General features: G+C 47.7%; 8 protein-coding genes across 8 annotated transcripts; 6 read left to right on the top strand and 2 right to left on the bottom strand.

The window, feature by feature from the left end:
- Window positions 1-1,684: 1,684 nt before the first annotated feature.
- On the top strand, window positions 1,685-6,349 carry N7483_007527 (CDR ABC transporter; the record flags this gene model as incomplete). The annotated part of the gene is made up of 6 exons (XM_057090964.1): window positions 1,685-2,276; window positions 2,346-2,404; window positions 2,471-3,888; window positions 3,956-4,813; window positions 4,871-5,516; window positions 5,570-6,349. The coding sequence occupies 6 exons, from the start codon at window positions 1,685-1,687 to the stop codon at window positions 6,347-6,349; spliced, it is 4,353 nt and encodes a 1,450-aa protein (XP_056945705.1).
- A 511-nt stretch (window positions 6,350-6,860) lies between these two features.
- Window positions 6,861-7,139, top strand: N7483_007526 (uncharacterized protein; the record flags this gene model as incomplete). The annotated part of the gene is made up of 1 exon (XM_057090963.1): window positions 6,861-7,139. One exon carries the CDS (start codon window positions 6,861-6,863, stop codon window positions 7,137-7,139), a length of 279 nt encoding a protein of 92 aa, XP_056945704.1.
- Window positions 7,140-7,762: 623 nt separating this feature from the next.
- Window positions 7,763-8,503, top strand: N7483_007525 (uncharacterized protein; the record flags this gene model as incomplete). The annotated part of the gene is made up of 2 exons (XM_057090962.1): window positions 7,763-8,279; window positions 8,337-8,503. The coding sequence occupies 2 exons, from the start codon at window positions 7,763-7,765 to the stop codon at window positions 8,501-8,503; spliced, it is 684 nt and encodes a 227-aa protein (XP_056945703.1).
- A 518-nt stretch (window positions 8,504-9,021) lies between these two features.
- On the bottom strand, window positions 9,022-12,204 carry chsA (chitin synthase I; the record flags this gene model as incomplete). Its single annotated transcript, XM_057090961.1, has 5 exons — window positions 9,022-9,036; window positions 9,096-9,614; window positions 9,678-11,717; window positions 11,805-11,974; window positions 12,186-12,204. The coding sequence occupies 5 exons, from the start codon at window positions 12,202-12,204 to the stop codon at window positions 9,022-9,024; spliced, it is 2,763 nt and encodes a 920-aa protein (XP_056945702.1).
- A 1,036-nt stretch (window positions 12,205-13,240) lies between these two features.
- On the top strand, window positions 13,241-13,969 carry ltpA (tyrosine protein phosphatase LTP1; the record flags this gene model as incomplete). Its single annotated transcript, XM_057090960.1, has 2 exons — window positions 13,241-13,304; window positions 13,422-13,969. 2 exons carry the CDS (start codon window positions 13,241-13,243, stop codon window positions 13,967-13,969), a joined length of 612 nt encoding a protein of 203 aa, XP_056945701.1.
- A 226-nt stretch (window positions 13,970-14,195) lies between these two features.
- On the bottom strand, window positions 14,196-14,933 carry N7483_007522 (demethoxyubiquinone hydroxylase family protein; the record flags this gene model as incomplete). The annotated part of the gene is made up of 1 exon (XM_057090959.1): window positions 14,196-14,933. One exon carries the CDS (start codon window positions 14,931-14,933, stop codon window positions 14,196-14,198), a length of 738 nt encoding a protein of 245 aa, XP_056945700.1.
- A 461-nt stretch (window positions 14,934-15,394) lies between these two features.
- N7483_007521 (RNA polymerase-associated protein) lies at window positions 15,395-17,403 on the top strand (the record flags this gene model as incomplete). Its single annotated transcript, XM_057090958.1, has 4 exons — window positions 15,395-15,609; window positions 15,676-16,421; window positions 16,480-16,619; window positions 16,678-17,403. 4 exons carry the CDS (start codon window positions 15,395-15,397, stop codon window positions 17,401-17,403), a joined length of 1,827 nt encoding a protein of 608 aa, XP_056945699.1.
- Window positions 17,404-18,582: 1,179 nt separating this feature from the next.
- N7483_007520 (uncharacterized protein) lies at window positions 18,583-19,172 on the top strand (the record flags this gene model as incomplete). Its single annotated transcript, XM_057090957.1, has 2 exons — window positions 18,583-19,066; window positions 19,126-19,172. The coding sequence occupies 2 exons, from the start codon at window positions 18,583-18,585 to the stop codon at window positions 19,170-19,172; spliced, it is 531 nt and encodes a 176-aa protein (XP_056945698.1).
- Between the last annotated feature and the right edge of the window lie 4 nt (window positions 19,173-19,176).

Raw genomic sequence — 19,176 nt, 5'->3', positions numbered from 1 at the left:
AAGTTCTAGAAGCCGAGACGTGGTCGAGTGTTTCAGGTTATAGAATAATATGGAGCATAACGGCCGGTTCAATTGAACTCTCCGAGTACCGAACGTTTGTGGATTGTCGTGGGGCGTAAATTAAAACCCCTATGTGGACACTGGGACGGACACGGAGCAGTTGAATCCCACCCGAACAGCATAATTATGCTGCTTATGCACTTATCTTTGGCGCAGGCTGTGGCTGAGAAGAGTTATGCAACCTAAATTTTGTTCGGAGGAACATTTTGAATTACATCAATGTACCTTTAAAATTTAGAGATCAATCGCATGGCATATGCTTACTATCAGATAAGTACATCATGTACGGAGTACTACATGAGGAGCATCATGATCCCAGTGCACGTGGATCTAATACTAGTTGTCGATCACTACTAGCGTGTTGTACAATTATGTATGCCCCAGAACGAACTTGATGCCGCTCGCGGCCTGAGCCCCTTTAGGTACGTTACTCGAGATCTCTCTTTGAATCATGTAGGGCTCCTTGAAATATCTCCGAGATCTTCCAGTTGAAAGGATCAATAAAAAGGGGTGGGTGCATGGTACGTATGTGTGGGCCCTGTTAGGATTTTCACATGTATTTCAATGTTCAGGCTCGGGAATATCAGGATCCGATTTATACATAAGTTTCTAGGGTTGCGAGTTTAGGTGGGCCACTAATGCCGATAAAACGGCCCTGGGGGTTCTATTGAAATAGGGGACTGAGGAGTCTGATGTTACATAACTTTTAGCGTAAAAATAGATGCATTTGAAGATTGTGAAACTTCATTATAATGTAAATTAAATAGTGGCTTCCCGGCGAGATTATGAGATTATGATTTTAGGCTTCCAACATTTGAAGTCCTTCAGGGCTGGGAAGGATCCTGATGCCCAGCCTTGCCACATCATGATGTAGCTATGCGGTTGGTTCCCCTCACCTTGTACTTTGTAAACAATGAATGCATGATTGACGTAGTGATCAACAAGGAAGCTTCCCATTTTTCATCCTTTCATCCCAATTGGTCTTTATATCAATGTCAAGGTTCTTAATGTTTTGACATATACAGAGTCAGTATACTCACTACTCAGTACCCCGTATGTGCACAAATCACTTGAGTGGGTATCTAGGGCTGCAGCTGGAGCCCTGTCCATGGTGGAGGTGGCCCTATCTGCGATTAGTCAGCGCAACTGTTAACTAGTTACCGCAATGAGACATTCCTATAATGCAGATCTTTGATCTTCCTACGCCATCAAGGATCAAGAAATCTGAAATTGATCCACAATTCCCGGATCTGGCTTGGTCCGGGACCAATTGAAGTTGACTCCTTTCCAAATTATCCAATTACTCCGGCTTAGACCGGCACCCCGATACTCCGGTCATGATCTCCCTCCTCCATCCGGACCCCCGAGTGATCCACTATTCCAATAGAACTTCCGGAAACACTGGATTTCAACTCGCTAGTCACATCTTGTCACAATTTACTAGTTGTGAGGTTGTCTTGGCCGTTCATTTAAGTTTTGCTGTGTAATTTTTCTTTATTTCAAAACGGTCGTTACAGTTATAGTCATGAATCATTAAATGAAGCCTATTTCCCCCTCTCCCCAGACTTCTATTGTTATTGTTCCTGAGCTGGAATTTTCATACTCCAACTTTGGAACTTCCATCATGTCGGCCTCCTCTCAAGAGGAAGACAAGATTCAGAAGGAGCTCCCTCGGGAGCTCCCCAATGAATATGAGGAAGACCATGAAATTACCTATGAACCTATTAACTTGATCGAGCCCGAAGAAGTTGATACTCTTACACGTATTGCTACTCAGCAGTCTCGACGCCAATCAACAGCTCAAGCTCACCGTCTTGCCTCTGTCGCCGAACATGATCCCTTGCTGGACCCTCAATCTGGAAAGTTTGACCTGAAGAAATGGATTGTCGCTGCCATGCAAGATGTTGGCCGCGAGCGCGAGCGCGGCCAGAAGATGGGAGTTGTGTTCAAAGATCTCAATATTTATGGATCTGGCTCGGAGCTGCAGTTTCAATCGACAGTGTCGTCTATGCTCACGGCGCCCCTCCGTATTGGAGAGGCATTCCGGAAGACTCCTAGCAAGCGCATTCTGAAGAATTTCAATGGTTTGCTCAAGGGTGGAGAGCTATTGCTTGTCCTGGGAAGACCTGGAGCGGGCTGCAGTACCATGCTGAAGTCCATTTGTGGAGAAATGCATGGTCTTGATATGAGCGAGGAAAGCGTTATCCACTACAATGGTAAGTATCAATTCATCTATACTGTTTTCCGGCTTTCCGGCCGTGCAGAATGATTAACGATGATCCCAGGTATTACTCAACGTCGAATGGTCAAGGAGTTCAAGGGTGAAGTGGTCTATAACCAGGAGGTAGTCTTATCCAACCTTGACTTGTATCCTTCAAGAGATATCATGCTGATTCCTCTATCTATCTAGGTTGATCGCCATTTCCCTCACCTCACCGTTGGCCAGACCCTGGAGCATGCAGCAGCAACGCGAACCCCGGCTCATCGATTCGAGGGCATGAGCCGCGCCGAATTCGCGAAGTACATGGCACAAATTGTGATGGCAGTATTTGGACTCAGCCACACTTACAACACTCGCGTGGGAGATGACTTTATTCGTGGTGTCTCGGGTGGAGAGCGAAAGCGTGTCAGTATTGCTGAGATGGCACTTTCGGCAGCTCCGTTAGCAGCCTGGGATAACTCTACCCGTGGATTGGACTCTGCCACTGCATTACGGTTTGTTGAGTCTCTTCGCTTACTCTCGGACTTGACTGGTTCTGCTCATGCTGTAGCGGCTTACCAAGCCAGTCAAAGCATCTACGACCGCTTTGATAAAGTCATCGTTCTCTATGGAGGTCACCAGGTATTCTTTGGGCCTGCAAGTGCTGCGAAGCAATACTTCGAAAACCAAGGCTGGCATTGCCCTCCCAGACAAACTACTGGAGACTTTTTGACTTCAATCACCAATCCTTCAGAGCGTCAGGCCAAACCTGGCATGGAGTCTCAGGTTCCCCGAACCCCGGAAGACTTTGAGGCCGCATGGATCAAGTCACCTGAATACAAGCGGCTCCAGGATGACATTGCCGCTTACGAAGAGCAGTTCCCCGTGAGTGATGATGCTGCTGCTGTCATCGAATTCCAAGAAAAGAAGCGTGAACATCAAGCCAAGCACACCCGGCCTAAGTCTCCATACATCATCAGTGTTCCCATGCAAATCAAATTGAACACGAAGCGTGCTTACCAGAGATTGTGGAATGATGCTGCATCGACTGTGTCGACTGTGATCAGTCAAATTATCATGGCACTTATCATTGGATCTGTTTTCTACAATGCTCCCGACAGTACTGCGGGCTTTACTTCCAAAGGCGCAGCACTGTTCTTCGCGGTTCTTCTCAACGCACTGACGGCCATGTCTGAAATCAACAGTTTATACGCACAACGACCAATCATCGAAAAACACAACTCGTACGCCTTTTATCACCCGTTTACGGAAGCGATTGCTGGTGTTATCGCAGATATACCGGTCAAATTTGCACTTGCGGTCTGTTTCAATATTATCCTCTACTTCCTTGTAGGTCTGCAACGAAAGGCAGGGAACTTCTTCCTGTATTTCTTGATCACCTTTATGATTACCTTCGTTATGAGCGCTGTCTTCCGAACTCTGGCAGCTATCACGAAAACGGTCTCTCAGGCGATGGGTCTAGCAGGTGTCATGATTCTGGCTCTCGTCGTCTACACAGGTTTTGTCTTACCGGTTCCATCAATGCACCCCTGGTTCGAGTGGATTCATTATCTCAATCCAATCTACTACGCATTCGAGATCTTGATCGCGAATGAGTTCCATGGAACGTGAATTCCCTTGCTCATCATTCGTTCCATCCTACGCAGATCTGAGCGGAGATGCGTTTTCCTGTAGCACAGCTGGATCCGTGGCCGGTGACTTGACCGTCAATGGTGATCGTTACATCTACCTGAATTATCGATACTCCTTCTCCCATGTTTGGAGAAACTTTGGAATCCTCTGTGCCTTCTTGGTTGGCTTTATGGCAATCTACTTCATCGCTTGTGAGCTGAACTCATCCACTACAAGCACCGCCGAGGCATTGGTCTTCCGTCGTGGTCATGAGCCTGCCTACCTGCGTCGGGGATTCAATAAGAATAGTTCGGATGTCGAGACTGTGGAGGAGAAGCCCGTGGAACAGGCTACCTCGGAAGGAGAGGGCGAGCATGGCATGGGATCTATCCAGCCTCAAACTGATATCTTTACCTGGCGTGATGTGTGCTACGATATCGAGATCAAGGGCGAACCCCGCAGACTTTTGGATCATGTGGCTGGCTGGGTTAAACCAGGAACACTAACTGCTCTTATGGGTGTTAGTGGAGCTGGTAAGACAACTCTTCTGGATGTACTGGCCCACCGTACCTCTGTTGGTGTTGTTACTGGTGATATGCTTGTTAATGGACGTGGTCTGGATGCAAGTTTCCAACGCAAGACTGGCTATGTTCAGCAGCAAGATCTTCATCTTGAGACTGCTACCGTGCGTGAGTCTTTGCGATTCAGTGCTATGTTGCGCCAACCTGCCAGTGTCTCGATCAAGGAGAAATACGACTACGTCGAGGATGTCATCCGTATGCTTCAAATGGAAGAGTTCGCCGAGGCTATCGTTGGTGTTCCTGGTGAAGGTTTGAATGTTGAGCAGCGTAAGCTCCTGACTATCGGTGTCGAGTTGGCAGCAAAACCCAAGCTTCTTCTTTTCCTTGATGAGCCCACTAGGTAAGATTTTGTGGTATCTTTTTCGCCTGCGATATATGTGCTAATTTGAATATACAGTGGCCTCGACTCTCAAAGCTCCTGGTCTATCGTTTCTTTCCTTCGTCGTCTTTCCGAGCACGGCCAAGCTGTTCTTTGCACTATTCACCAGCCTAGCGCTATCCTCTTCCAGGAATTCGATCAACTTCTGTTCCTCGCACGAGGTGGAAAGACCGTTTACTTCGGACCGATCGGAGAACAATCGCGAACTCTTCTGGACTACTTCGAGTCTCACGGTGCCCGCGAGTGTGGAGACAGTGAGAACCCTGCCGAGTACATGCTTGATGTCGTCAACGCTGGATGTAATCCCCAGGGTGAGAACTGGTTCGATGTTTGGAAAGCAAGCAAGGAAATCCAGCAAGTCCAGACTGAGCTCGATCGCATCCACAAAGATCAGCAAGAGAAGGTTCCAGTCGATAGTTCCACTGAAGGCCTTACTGAATTCGCCATGCCTTTCTGGTTCCAGCTGTACCAGGTCACCTATCGAGTATTTCAACAGTACTGGCGTTTACCTTCTTACATCGTCTCGAAGTGGGGACTGGGTATCGCGGCTGGTTTGTTCATTGGTTTCTCCTTCTACCAGGCTAAGACGTCACTCCAGGGAATGCAGACGATTATTTACTCTGTGTTCATGTTGTGTACTATCTTTACTTCCTTGGTTCAACAGGTATGTTTCCCTGCTCCAACCCATTCAAGAAATATCAACTAACTTGTCTCTAGTTAATGCCACTCTTCGTCTCTCAACGATCGCTTTACGAGGTCCGTGAGCGTCCCAGCAAGGCTTACTCCTGGAAAGCATTCTTGATCGCTCAAGTCATCGTGGAGGTCCCATACATGGTCATCACCGGTATAATTATCTTCGGCTGCTACTTCTACGCTGTGGTTGGAATTCCAAGCTCCGCGACTCAGGGCACCGTCCTCGTCCTCTGTATTCAATTCTTTATTTACGCTGGCACATTCGGACAAATGGCTATTGCCGCTCTCCCGGATGCTCAGACCGCTAGCGCGATTGTCGTGCTGCTCTTTGCCATGTCACTTACCTTCTGTGGTGTCATGCAACCTCCATCCGACATGCCCGGCTTTTGGATTTTCATGTACCGTGTCTCGCCCTTCACGTACTGGACTGGTGCAATGGCCAGTACACAGGTCCACGGACGCGAGGTTGTTTGCTCCAGCGACGAACTGTCTATCTTCAACCCTCCCTCTGGTCAGACATGCTGGGAATATCTGCAAAAGTATGCCACCGAAGCTGGTGGCCAAGTACTAAACAAGAACGCAACTTCGAGTTGTGAGTACTGCTCCGTCACTGTTGCGGATCAGTATATCGCTGGTTCTGGTATCTACTACAGCCAAAGATGGAGAAACTTTGGTATTGTCTGGGCTTACATCGCATTCAATATTTTCATTGCGGTTATGACTTATTACCTTTTCCGAGTCAAGCGCTGGAACACAGAAGGGATTAAGCAAAAGTTCGCTCGCTTCTCTTCTAAGAAGAATTAAATGAGTGACAAGGATTAGATTTCCTATTCTGCACTCTGTTTTTCTTGTTGGTGCCCATTTCAGTTACTCTTTCTTATACTTCTTTGTTAATCTCTCTTTTTCTAGACACTCGCCCAGGCTAGAGGTCTCTTTGTCTTTAACATCTTCAACGCTGTTTTCAGCAGTGACATTCTTTCTTAACTTATTTCCTATCATATCTCAATACATACTTTAATTCCTCTGGATTCGCTTTGTTTGTACAAGAAAGAAGTTCTTTTCATAGTATACAAGCATGGTATCAAATAGTAAAAGGAGGCTGAGGTGAGATGATCGGACCTACTACCATGTTCAGTCTTAATATAATTATTGAATTATTGAGTCCATATTGAAGTATGATCCAAGTTCTTTACATCTCAAATATCAAATATCAAGTTCCATAACATCCAATTCTTCATTCCATATGATCCTCTTCCCTTGACTCTCAACTCAACCCAAAACCTGAAAGCAATTACCCTCCTTTCCTCACTCAAACATGTCCTTTGATCCTCAAACCTTCTACCACCAGCGTGCAGAAATCATAACTGCCCTGGACACCCTCAGAACAATCATGATCCGTTTCCTAAAGCTGGTGGGCACACAAGAAGTAACCCCACAAGATCCCTTCGATGACCCAAACCTCGGCAAGTTGATTGACAACATTCAATCTCAAATCATCAACCTAGTGCCTCCGCCAAAAGACCCAACCGCAAAAGATTCGAACGATGCGCCTACAAAAGAGCCATATCAACACATCTCTGGTTTCCTGAAATGAAGATCGGGCTTCGAGACCTCTTTCTTCGTGACTGGGGTGATGCCTGAACTGCTTTTGATGATTGCTATGCAAATTGGAAGAATTAGATTGCGTGGTGTCGTCGATAAAGAGGCTGATGAAATGGATCGTCAGGCAAGAGATGTTGATGTTAAGTATCAATCGTGGATAGAGCCGGATATTTATGCATATTATCTTTTGAGGACGATTTGGTATGGCATCAACTTTTATCATCCGGGATGCAGTTGTCCTCCTTGTTGCAGTATGGTTCAAGTTGAGACTCGGAGTTTGGGGGAGCTTTATCTGGGGGAGGCAATCCAGTTGATGCATAGATGATAGCATGCATCTTCAATACTACTGAGGTTCTTCACTATAATAATCCCAACTGTATTCTCATACTTCGAAATTCTTCCAAGACCTTTGATTCCATCTTCGCTCAAATAGAATATAGATTATTTATTTATCCACTTAGTCAACTATGTACTTACTGTGTAGTAATAGAACTCATTGCACCATGTATATCCACTCCATCTTATCAAGACGCTCGGACCACCCATCATAACCACTGACACAACTCCAAGTAACTTCAACTTCATACCTCCTAATTGACTCCTCCATAAACAACCATGGACCCCAACGCCAGTATCCCCACCGAACCCGCACCCTCCGTCTTCAACTACGTCCTCTCCTTTCTCCTCGTCGGCGTAGCATGGGGTTTCACAACCCCCTTTATCCGACGCGCCGCGGCCGACTTCAACGCCCGACAAGAGAAGCAATCTAGCGACAACACAACACGTGGAAGATCGCGCCAGGGTCAAGGGCCCGTTCAGGAAGAACAAGAACTACTTAGTTCAGAGAACGAAAGCGAGGATGAGGGTGTAGGACGGAGTGGGAGTCAGGAGAGACAGAGAGAGGATACTCGTGCGGCGAGACAACTTAATGCGGAATTGGAAATTGAGACGGAGGTTGATGATGCGCCTTTACCAGCTTGGAGAAGACCTGCTTCGCAATCTTGGATTAAGATGAAGATTGTTTCTGTTTTTTGGACCGTTGTTAATCTTCTGAGAACCCCGGCTTATTCTATTCCTTTGGTTATTAATTTGACTGGGAGTATATGGTTCTTTTTGCTTGTTGGAAAACATGGTAAGCCTTTGATATGTGGTTGGATGGTATGTCTTGATTTTGGCTAATTCTTCATAGAACTCTCTTTGACTGTCCCGCTTGCCAACTCGAGTGCTTTCTTATTCACGGTTATTGGGGAATGGTACGTCGAGCGCAAGGTTATTGCTAAGGAGACGTGGTTGGGCCTGGTTTTGGTCTTGGGAGGAATTGCGTTATGTGTGCATTCGAAGAATCAAGCTGCTTAGATGGATGATCAGTATATAATCATTATAGCTTCCATTTGCGCCTGTTCCTGCTCTTCGCGTGTCTTTCTAATCCATTGTATTCAAGAACATGAGACTGAAATTACTCATGACCTCTACTAGTACGTGAGAATTGGAAATTAGATCTAACCAGTTGACACTTCAGTCCATTCATCTGTACCATCATAAGAAATCAAAAAAGAAATACCCCATCATATTTACAAATACAACGCCGTGGAAGTCATACATGCATTACATCCCTCTCCCCGAACAAATAACATAAACATAACAATTGTACCATCGGGCACACATACATTACATGGAAGCACCATCATAGAGAGATAAGAAATGGTTCGTCACACATAGTACATGACTCTGACATGCATCCTATACCAGACCGGACCTGCCGTGGTATGAGTTTCAACTTCAAGGTCGGTCGATCAAGTTCAATAACGTTGTGGGATATATTGAAAAGACAATCGGATAAGGCTGGAGATCAAACAGAATTTTAAGTCATGAGATCAAACGCCTCGGAACTGAATAAGACGTTAGTAAGTTTGATTATAGAAAAGAAGATAAGAACGGGTCAACTCACGGCTCGAACAACCAGGTACCACATGGCACCCATGAATTTAAACGTCGAAAGACCTGCCACACTCCATAGAACAACCTCCATGTAAATCATAGACCGCTCATTTTGTGTTTCGTCCGTGGTGGTTCCGTCACTGGTGGTGGTGCTGTCGAATGTCTCGAGACCCGCCGCGCTCAGCACAACAGCGCCCAGCGCAAAGTTACAGAACACCCAGGCCAACACGACGGCACTACGGAAACCCTTGTAGTAGTCTGCCTGGCGTTCTTCTTCCGTGACCGCCGGGACCTCCTTGGGTGGCTTTTGTGCGAACTTCTGTAACTCGGCTTCGTACTGCGCGTTCAGGTCACCATCATCTTGAGGAATGTTCACGTCGACCTTGCCACCAGGCTTCAGAGTGGCGGATGGCAGCTTTTCGGCCTTGTCGTCTCCCTTTGTACCCCAGGTAATATCGTGGGTGTTACAGAAGGCGTAGATGTTGAGAACGTTGATGTAGGTCGGGGTCAAGAGAATGTATTGAATGAACTAGATAGAGAGTCAGTAAAAAGAAAAGCAAATCGCATAAGTGAAAGATAGCGATGAACATACCGATGTGAACATGTGCCATGGGTCCAAGAAGATGAACGACGCCACAAACCACATGACATAAGTTGTACCAAGAGACACAATGATGGAGAAGAAGGTCTTGTTCGTAAACAATTGGCTGACGGAGAAAGTTTTCTCTGCTACTTCTTCTTCGATCGATTTGACTGTGACGTAAATGGCCGCAAATGACAAGTATATCATGATACAAATCCAGAAGTAGACCATTGTCATGTAAAACTTGTTGGAACCACCAGGCCGATTACCAAGAGCCAGAACGAAACAAGTGACCAGTGTCGCGAGGTAGAGCCATTCGAAAACAATTCCCAAAACTTTGCCAGCAGTACCGAGTAGATCGGAATCACCCAAGTACGCTGTCAAAATGTGGAAGACCAAAAAGAAGTTACCGATTCCGAACCAGGCAAAGATCATAGCGATTGTCTGGTAAATGAACTCAATGAACAAGGCGAATTTGCGGAGGAAGCTGTGGTCACTGCGACCGATTTGATAGAAATGTGCGATGGCATAAACAGCAGCGAAGAAGCTACCGTTCAGCCAACGACGACGCTGTAGAATGAACTCGGCCATTTGGTCGGGCACATCAGTCTCACCGGTCGAAGACTTGACATACTGTAAGAGCCAGCGACACTTGCGCTTCGAGACAATCTCGAAACACAGAATTCGATCCTCAGCGAGGTACATGTTGGCAGTGAAGATACCGGCATTGGCACCGTGCATCTTCTCACCAGCAAAGTATCGCTCAAGGGGACCCTGTCCGTTCTTGTCGTTTTGTAGGGCAACAAATCGGTATGCAGAGAAAGCACCAGGCAACACAGTAATAAATCCGAACGCAGACTCCAGAGGCTTGTCGAGAATGTTACTCAACTTGTACTCGAAGTTCTGACCAGCCACCAGTGGGTTCAGCAATTTCTTGCCGTGAGACAACATGACCTTGATCTCACCACAAGCACCACCACACCTAGGCTCCACATCAAATGCCTTCCATAGATGGTAGATTGAGTCTTTACCGGGCTTGGTACCGGCATCCAGAAGAACACAAATGTTAGGGTCTAACACGCGACCAAACGCCTGGAAAAACCAACGATGAGAGTTAATTTTCTTCTGATTCTTTTCCTTCAAACAGAAAATCATCTGCACAGGAGGACCTGAACGTGGCTTCAGGCTAACCTGAGTGCCCTTTACCTCCAACCCAATCTGGGTGGTGTATTCGTAGATATGGGCAGTCACATCCTTTCCATTGACCTGTTGCTTGGCGATTCCATCTTGATACACACCCAAACCAGCCAACACACCGCGAGTACGTGGGTTGATCTTGGCACGACCGTCGCTGATCACACAAACCACGATCTTTTTCCATGAATCCTTGCCCCAGGTCTTACTGCTAGTTCGCGAGCACATGTGATCAATGTTCTTGAAAACACCGGACATGGTACGCGCGAACAAAAAGTCATCCTCATTGTACATGGTCACAACGATGAAGAGCTCTGTATGACGCGGCTTCGCGAACAGCTTCTGACGAAGAGTGAATCGCTCATCGAAGAAATCGGCAGGGTCGCAAGTTGCGGCCGAGTATCGCATATGGGTAAACTCATCACGACCTGGAGGGTCTGCGTGTGGGACCTGGCTCAACAATCTTGGGGCGATGGGACAATCAAGAACCAAGTTACCGTTGAACAGTTGCACTTCCTTTACAGTCTTCCAGCGACGAATAGGAGCGGGACTGGGGGTCGGCCTAGGCTCATCCGCGTACTCTTCTTTATAAGCAGCAGCGTCCGGCCCAAATGGGTTGTCGCCATGTTCCAACATTGGCGCATTGTCTTCAAAGGGAGTGTGACCAGCTTCGGGATACTGGCCTAGGTCGTAGTCATCATGGGGTGTATGTGAAGGCTCATAGGGTTGGGTATAGTAGGCGTCATGGTGAGCTTCAGGGTCGACGGAGTACTCGTTGTAGCCATACGGTTGCGGGGCGTGGTCTTCGTAGGCCTCCTGGTGGCCATAGGAATGTGGGATATTTTCAACAGAGTACTAAATGAGAGAAGAAGAAAAAAGTGCGCCATTAGTATTCGTCCGACTATGACAGCTTTCAAATCTTGCGCCCGCCGCAATACTCACAGTTGGTTGATCGGCAAGGCGATCGCTTGACGGCATCGGCAAATGGCCTGTCGGCGCATATGGATTGTCCTGAAGTTGATATGTATCCAGGGGTCGACCAGGTGATGGAGTGCGGCTGTAGGCATTTGGATTAGGCGGATTCAATGCATGATGCTCATCCCCAAAGGGATCTGGAGTCCTCAGATTAGCTTGTTTTCTATCCATGGGTGCTTTTGAACACTGAAATTGAGTTGCGAATGTTTTTATTTCCCACGTCGTACTCCGCAACCATGCAGTCTTTGTCGCAGGTAAAAAAAAGTACAGCGGGAAGGGATATAGATACATTCACAGCGGGAGAATGGAGACCAAAAAGAAATAGGATCAGGGAGAGAGGATACTAACCGAGTCGGTTGTAGGACATGGCGCGAGCTCTCGAGTTAATAATTTGAGTTCAGGTAAATTGAGCTCGGCCTTTGACCTCGGTCGAGGAATGGTTGACTGGAGATTGCGCCAGGAGAGTTCAATGAGAAAGGATCAGTTTCGTGGATGAGCAACCACTAGTCCGACAAACAAATCAGGGTCTCGGCGGCCGTTTCAAAGTAGTCCGCTTGTTTAATGGGATGACGAATAGGCAAAGAAGCTAGGGACAGGTCCCAGGGAGAACAATGTCGCACGATGCAAAGTCCAAGATGAAATTAGAATAGCAGGAGGGGATCTGCCCCCTCTTGTTTGGTGTTTACGAGTTCTCTCTGACGATCGCCAATGACGGGGCAGACGAATCGGGGTGTATGCGCCTGACCCGCTTTGTGGATCCAATGTGTCCTGGGTGATATCTCTGCAGGCGAGAGTCGGAGAATTTGCAGTTATGCAAGTATTGAAAGTATGGAAATGCCTTTAGAAGTGAAACCTCATTAGAAATATCCACAAGTCAAATAAAAATCAGTTTCCAAGTCTGAAACGGATGATCCATGGACACCAAGAAGAAGGGCAGATGAGGTTGACTCCACTGTTGCGTGGTCACTGGGCCAACGGGAGACATTCGTCTTATGTCATCTGTGGCTAAACAGATGACATAATCACGTGGCGCAGTCAGGTACTTCGTCACGTGATGGGATATGACGAGCATGTTCTTTTTATAGATAGGCAGAACCATAGATATCATTCAGTGTATTAATAGATATCACTTGATATAGAGTACATCCGATCTTTTTTTTAATTGGGACGAATACATCAGACGAATTCAAGTTTCAATTTCCATAACATGTGTATGAATAGTAAGCTAGAAGTTCAAGTTCAAGTTGTTAGAAGTTGAATGTAGCGGGAGCAGATCCCCATATATATCCGAGTCGTCATTGATAGATCTCTTGCAACTTCAACTTCAACTTGAACTTGGAATCTGCACATCTCGAGTCCGAGTCACATCCATATACTTCCTCATATATTCCCTCAACTCAATCATGGCATCTTCAAGTTCAGAACCCCGCCAAGTGAATGTTTTATTTGTCTGCCTGGGAAACATTTGTATGTGCCTACCCTCCACTAGTACCTCTGGCACTGCCCCTCATCACCCCGCCACGCCCTGCGCCTTGCACTATGGCTGCTCCTATGGACGCCTTTCAACTAACTAACCCTCATTAGGCCGGTCGCCCATGGCTGAAGGAGTCTTCCGAAATCTTGCCAAGTCCAACCCTGCAATTGGTGAGATCGACTCCGCCGGTACAGGCGCATATCACAGCATGGAGCCGCCCGACTCCCGCACCATGTCCACACTTCGCCGACACGGGATCAAGAACTACTCCCACGCCGCCCGCAAGGTGACCAAAGAAGACTTCTTACAGTTCGATTACTTGTTAGCAATGGATAAGTCTAATCTACGGGATCTGTTGGACGTTCGGGAGTCCGTGGTGGCGTCAGTGCAGCGCAAATCCAACGCCAAGTCCAGCGCGAAGAAAACTCGGGCGGCAATCGAGGTGGCAATCGGTGAACAGGGTGCGCATGCTCAGATTGCGGAAGTCCGTATGTTTGGAGACTTTGGAGCGGGAGGCAAGGTCCATGAGCGCGTTGGAGGCGGCGAGGTCGTGCAGGATCCATACTATGGCGGTGCCAATGGGTTTGAGGAGGTATATGAGCAGGTTGTGCGCTTTTCACAAGGCTTCCTGGACCATGTCGCTGGTTCAGAGGAGTGAAATAGACACTTCATGGCTATAAACGGACGGCAAGTTACCATAGACTAGAGGATGAGGCTCTGTCACAATATACCAATTTTGAAGAAACTGAAATGAAAAAAATTGGAAGTGATCTCAGGAGCTGTCTAGAGATATGACGGGTAGATGATCATTTTTATGTTACACGTTATGGATAGAAGACAATACTATTTATACAACGACATCAGGATTTGCTCAACACCATCGCTCAAACCTTCTCACTGATCTTGATAGCAGTTCGACACCCTAAACGAATCATGTCCACAAGCGGGTCATATGGCTTCGCTTCCTTAGCATCATGGGCTACCGCATGGTCCAAGTGCTCCAACTCCTCATCGCGAATTCGCCGGAATGTAGCCAACATCTCCTTCAACTCATCATCCAACTCCTCTCCTCGACGCTCCGCATCCGCCTCCCATGACAGAATCTCCCGGACCTGATCATTGTAATGCGAACCAATCTCCGTCTCCACCGCTTCAGTGCACGCCATAGCCGCTTCACGGCCCAGGGCAGCTGTGGACCAACCCAAGAAGGTAGCTGCTACCTCCCATACGGGGTACATGGCAGTGGGTCGGATTTGGTGCTTGGCAACGAGGTGATTGAAAGTCTTAAGGTGTCCTGCCTCCTGGTCGTACATGTGTTTCATCAAGGGCCGAAGATGAGGATGGGATCTGACAATGTGTGGAGTTTGCGCCGTGTAGATGAGGGTGGCGGCGAGCTCACCAGCTTGATTAACTCGTAGTGCGCTATCGAGGTAATCGCGCTGCTTCGGACTCAGGACGTATCGAGGCTTGGAACTCCGTGTTGGTCCGGTTGTAGATGCATATCGGCGCTGAGCGTATAATGTTGTTGGAGCGAGAAAATCGAGGAAAATCGGCGACGAGGCTCGATGGGACCGTCGGCATTGGGCCAAAGCTGACCTCCGGAGCGCAGGAAGACACTCCATTTTGATTTGAAGGTATAGATATGTAGGAATTCGAGGGATCAAAGTAGCGTTCTATGATCTCCGGGATTCGAAGATGCCGAAGCAAGTCTTGGCGCAGGCGCGCGCTTCAAAGTCTTGGCATCGGGAACGTCATGAAAGGCGAAAGGCCAACTTTGCGACGGTTACTTATTTTACCAAAAACCCTCATTATTCTCGCTTCCACCTCTTTAGCCTGATCTGTACAGTTTGTTTTGTACAGGGCTTCTCAATATTTGGTATACAGGTCTTTGGTGACTTTGGTACCAGTCCGTTCCCTTGGGCCCTTGGATCTTTCTGAGCCTCCCTGGTTAGGAGTGAATTAGCCAGAGAAGATCCATCCTCAACGCCTAGAGGGTAGCTTTGGAACCCTAAATATATAATAATATTGGCTGTGGAAATTGTGGAATTTTAAAGAGGGACCAAATCAGGCAGCTATAGTCAAAATGACGGACGATTTGGATGATGAGCTTCTGGCACTTGCCGGTGACTCTGAGGAGGAGCACTCCCCTGCCCCAGAAGAGAAAGCTGACTCTCCGACACATTCACCTTCTTCCCATTCACCACACCGTTCTGAAATGGGTCGCAAAGGTACCGCTAAACCCGTCCGCCGTCCCCGCAAGACTGTGAGGGACGGTGATGATGAGGAAGATGGGGAAATGTGAGGCAACAATTCACTTCGCAATTCACTGTGCAATCATTCACTGACACAAAACCCGCCATACAGCTCCGATGCAGAGTCCCACGACTCACTCCAATCTGCCCCCATGTCCGAATCCGATTCTGAAGGTGCTGCCTCTGACGAAGAGGATCGTCCTATCTTTCCCTACGATAAGTTGTACTACTCAGCAAAGGAGAAGCAAGAAATCATGGCGATGCCTGAGATCCAACGAGAAGAGCTCCTGTCTGAGCGCGCGCAACAAGTCGATCGCCACAACCAGGATCTTGCTCTGCGCCGACTGCTAGCTTCGCGCGAGCGTGAGGAGAAGCGCGCTGCCGCAAAGCAGGCCAAACGTAAGGCTGGCTCTGCTGGCCTTGATGAAAACCAGCGCAAGAGTTCCCGCCAAAAGACTACTCTAGGTGGCCGTAAGGTGGGAGAGACGTCTGCCGCCATCGATGCCTACAAGCGCCAGCGTGAGCAGAAGGGCAAGCGCGATGAACTCCGTCGCCGAGATCCAACCGCCTCTCGCCGCCGATCCCGCACGCCCGGCTCTGGAGAATCGGATGAGGATGCTGAAGCTGAAAGCGACCTGGAACTGGATGACCGCGTGGGCCGATCGCCTTCTATCCCCAAGGATGACCCACCTGCTGAGCTTCGAGACTTCAATCGTGTTCGCGTAGGCCGCATGAACTTCGCCCAGGTCTGCTTCTACCCTAATTTCGAGGATTCCATTACTGGCTGCTATGCCCGTGTCAACATTGGGCCGAATATGGAGACCGGTCAGAACGAGTACCGTCTTTGCTTGATTACAGGTTTGTCTCCAATGCACTTTCTTTCGCAGGACATGAAGAATCTAACATTTGGGATCAGGTTTCAATCAAGGAAAGCCCTATGCTATGGATGCACCGAATGGTCGTCCGTTCGTTACCGATCAGTACGCTAAGCTGGCTCATGGAAAGGCCGTACGAGACTTCCCATTCGTTGCTTGCTCCAACGATCATTTCACAGATGTATGAGAATTATTTGACTACTTGGTATCCACGATCATCTTTCTAACAATTCAAACAGAGCGAGTATGGCCGTTACCGAAAGACCATGGCTGTTGAGGATTGCAAGATGCCCACCCAAACCCAACTGGCTGTTAAGGTTACCGATATCAACCGCCTGATCAATCACCGTTTCACACCTCAAGAGCTTTCTGAGAAGCTTCGCCGCCAAGGTGCCCTGGATCAGAAGAGAAATGTTCGCCGCCGTGTTGACCTAGAGAAAGAGCTGCAGGCTGCCAAGGCCAATGGCAACGATGAAGAAGTCGAGAAGATTCAGAAGGAATTGCACGAATTAACCAACCCTAACCTTTCTTGGGGCACCACGATGGATAAGCCGGCTGCCGACAAAGCGCTCAGCGAGGCCGAGCGTGTTCATCTAATCAATGTCCGCAACCAGAAACTCAACATCGAGAATGTGCGCCGCGCTCAAATCGAGGAACGCAAGGCTGCCCGAAAGGCCGCTGCTGCTGTCGCCCGTGGCGAGGCGGTGGCTGATCCTTTCATGCGTGTCCGCACAGTTGCTAAGACCCACCACGATGTTAACACGAAAGCCGCTGATGGCACTGGCTCGGGTGATGCTACCCCTACAGATAGCAAGGACGCCAAGCCTGCTACCGATGGCACCAAGGATTCAACTCCTATTTCAGGTCTCTCTCCGAAGAAGAAGGGTAGTTTCATGATCAGCTACCGTAACACTGATGATGAGAACATTGCTGCTCTGGATCTGGACATCGATATTGACATCTAGTTCTGAGTTCTTCAGTCCCATTTTCTCAACTGGGTTCTATTTTGTTCTCATTTCAAGTATGGCGGCTAGTTCTGGCTAGGAAACCTGAGATGTACTGAATCTATGGACCGGAGCTATGGGCATCTCTTTCTTCTTTTTTCTTGTACACATAAAACAATATCTAGCGGTGGCAGAGGATCATGACCTTTCAAATTCTTGCTTTTGTCATTTATCGGAATCGGTGCGGCGTCTAATTCAATTCAATTCTCGGAGACTGTGTATTATGAGCGGGACATGGTGCACGAGAAGCACAGTACTCAGAAATTCAACAAAAATACAACAAAAAATACAACAAAATACTGGTAATATCTCATTGCTCATATTAATTACTCTTCATGTATGTGAGTACCTACAGTGATCCTAAAGGGACATCTGGAGGAGAAGGCTAGCTGTCATGTAGTTGGACACAGACAACTAGGTAGTGGCCCTAAAATGACCCAGGCGCCCTCTCCTACACGCCGGTTATTCAGCTAAGTGGGAAGCACCACTCATGTAAGGGGTCCTGGAGGTCCTAGCACTTCCTGGTACCTATCTTAGACCATAGGTCGGATCCTGCCGAGATTCAGCTACTAACCCAACCGAAAATTGGATTAGCTCGAGCTAGACTCAGGTTCAAACAAGACGAGTGGGGTCTGAGCGGCTCGTAGAATGGGGCACAGCCAAACATGTCAATGAGGCTACGGAGTTACGGAGTTATATGAAATAAGGATCTGGAGTGTGTGAGGTTCAAACTAGAACGACATGTCCATCTGTTTGATGGCTGGTTAACTTATCGTAGTCATTGTTATACGCCACTTGGGCGAAGCGAGCTGATTGCTAGTATGAATTAGGAATTCTGTACGCGAAGACGGCATCAATAGAGTTCACTTTTCGTATTTTAATGTCGATCTCTAACATTTGAATACTCCGCACTGAGGCTATTCTCAAGTTAGATGCATATACGAACATTGTATGTTTGAACCGGTTGGAGATAATATCTGAAGGGGCCAAGGACTCGGAGTTTCTCATAGATGAATACTCTTGCTCGAATGCTATTTAAAGCCTTGAGACTTCCATTGAACTTTGGACAGAAGAATCCTCATTCTTGCTACAATACTACCATTTGTCCTGTTATAGTCCTCTTTCTGATAAAAAACCAAGATGCATTTCAAGTTCATTCTACCCGCTTTTCTCCTCACCTCCTCAACTCTTGCCACGGAACTCCGCTTGCTGAAACGGGACGCGTGCTCGTCAGAAGGGTACGAAGACTGCTATGCAGACTGCATGCCAGTCGGTGCTGTTTGCTGTTCCGATGGAAGCGGCACCTACTGCAACTCCGGATACGCATGTGTCACCGACGGCTGTTGTCCAGAAGGAGAAACTTGCGTGGGTGGTGGAGGTACATCAACCTACACGGACTACATCTCTGAAGAAACGACATCCGCAGACATTGGAAGCTATTCCACCAGTTCAGTTGTCTATGTGGGAAATCCTTATACCACGTCCCCTGCCAATGCGATCAACTATGATACTACCTCTGCCAATGTGGTCAGCCCTGATACTACCTCAGCCGCCGCTGTCGGAAACTTTGCTACTAGTACTACAATGACTTCTTCGTCTGTGAGCCAAGAGACTACTGCTAGTAGTAGTTCTAGCTCAGTACAGCAGAAAAACATGGCTCCAAAATCGAGTTATATGTCACAGCTCTCTGCCTTGTTCTGGGAACTTTTATGCAGGCCATCCTTGTCTAATATA

This window comes from Penicillium malachiteum (assembly GCF_028827825.1).
Source record: "Penicillium malachiteum strain IBT 17515 chromosome Unknown utg000003l:1.0-4950554.0:1.0-4952489.0, whole genome shotgun sequence".
Taxonomy (NCBI): Eukaryota; Fungi; Ascomycota; class Eurotiomycetes; order Eurotiales; family Aspergillaceae; genus Penicillium; species Penicillium malachiteum.
Note: the sequence above shows the minus strand (reverse complement) of the source record. Positions and strands in the feature narration are given on the sequence as shown.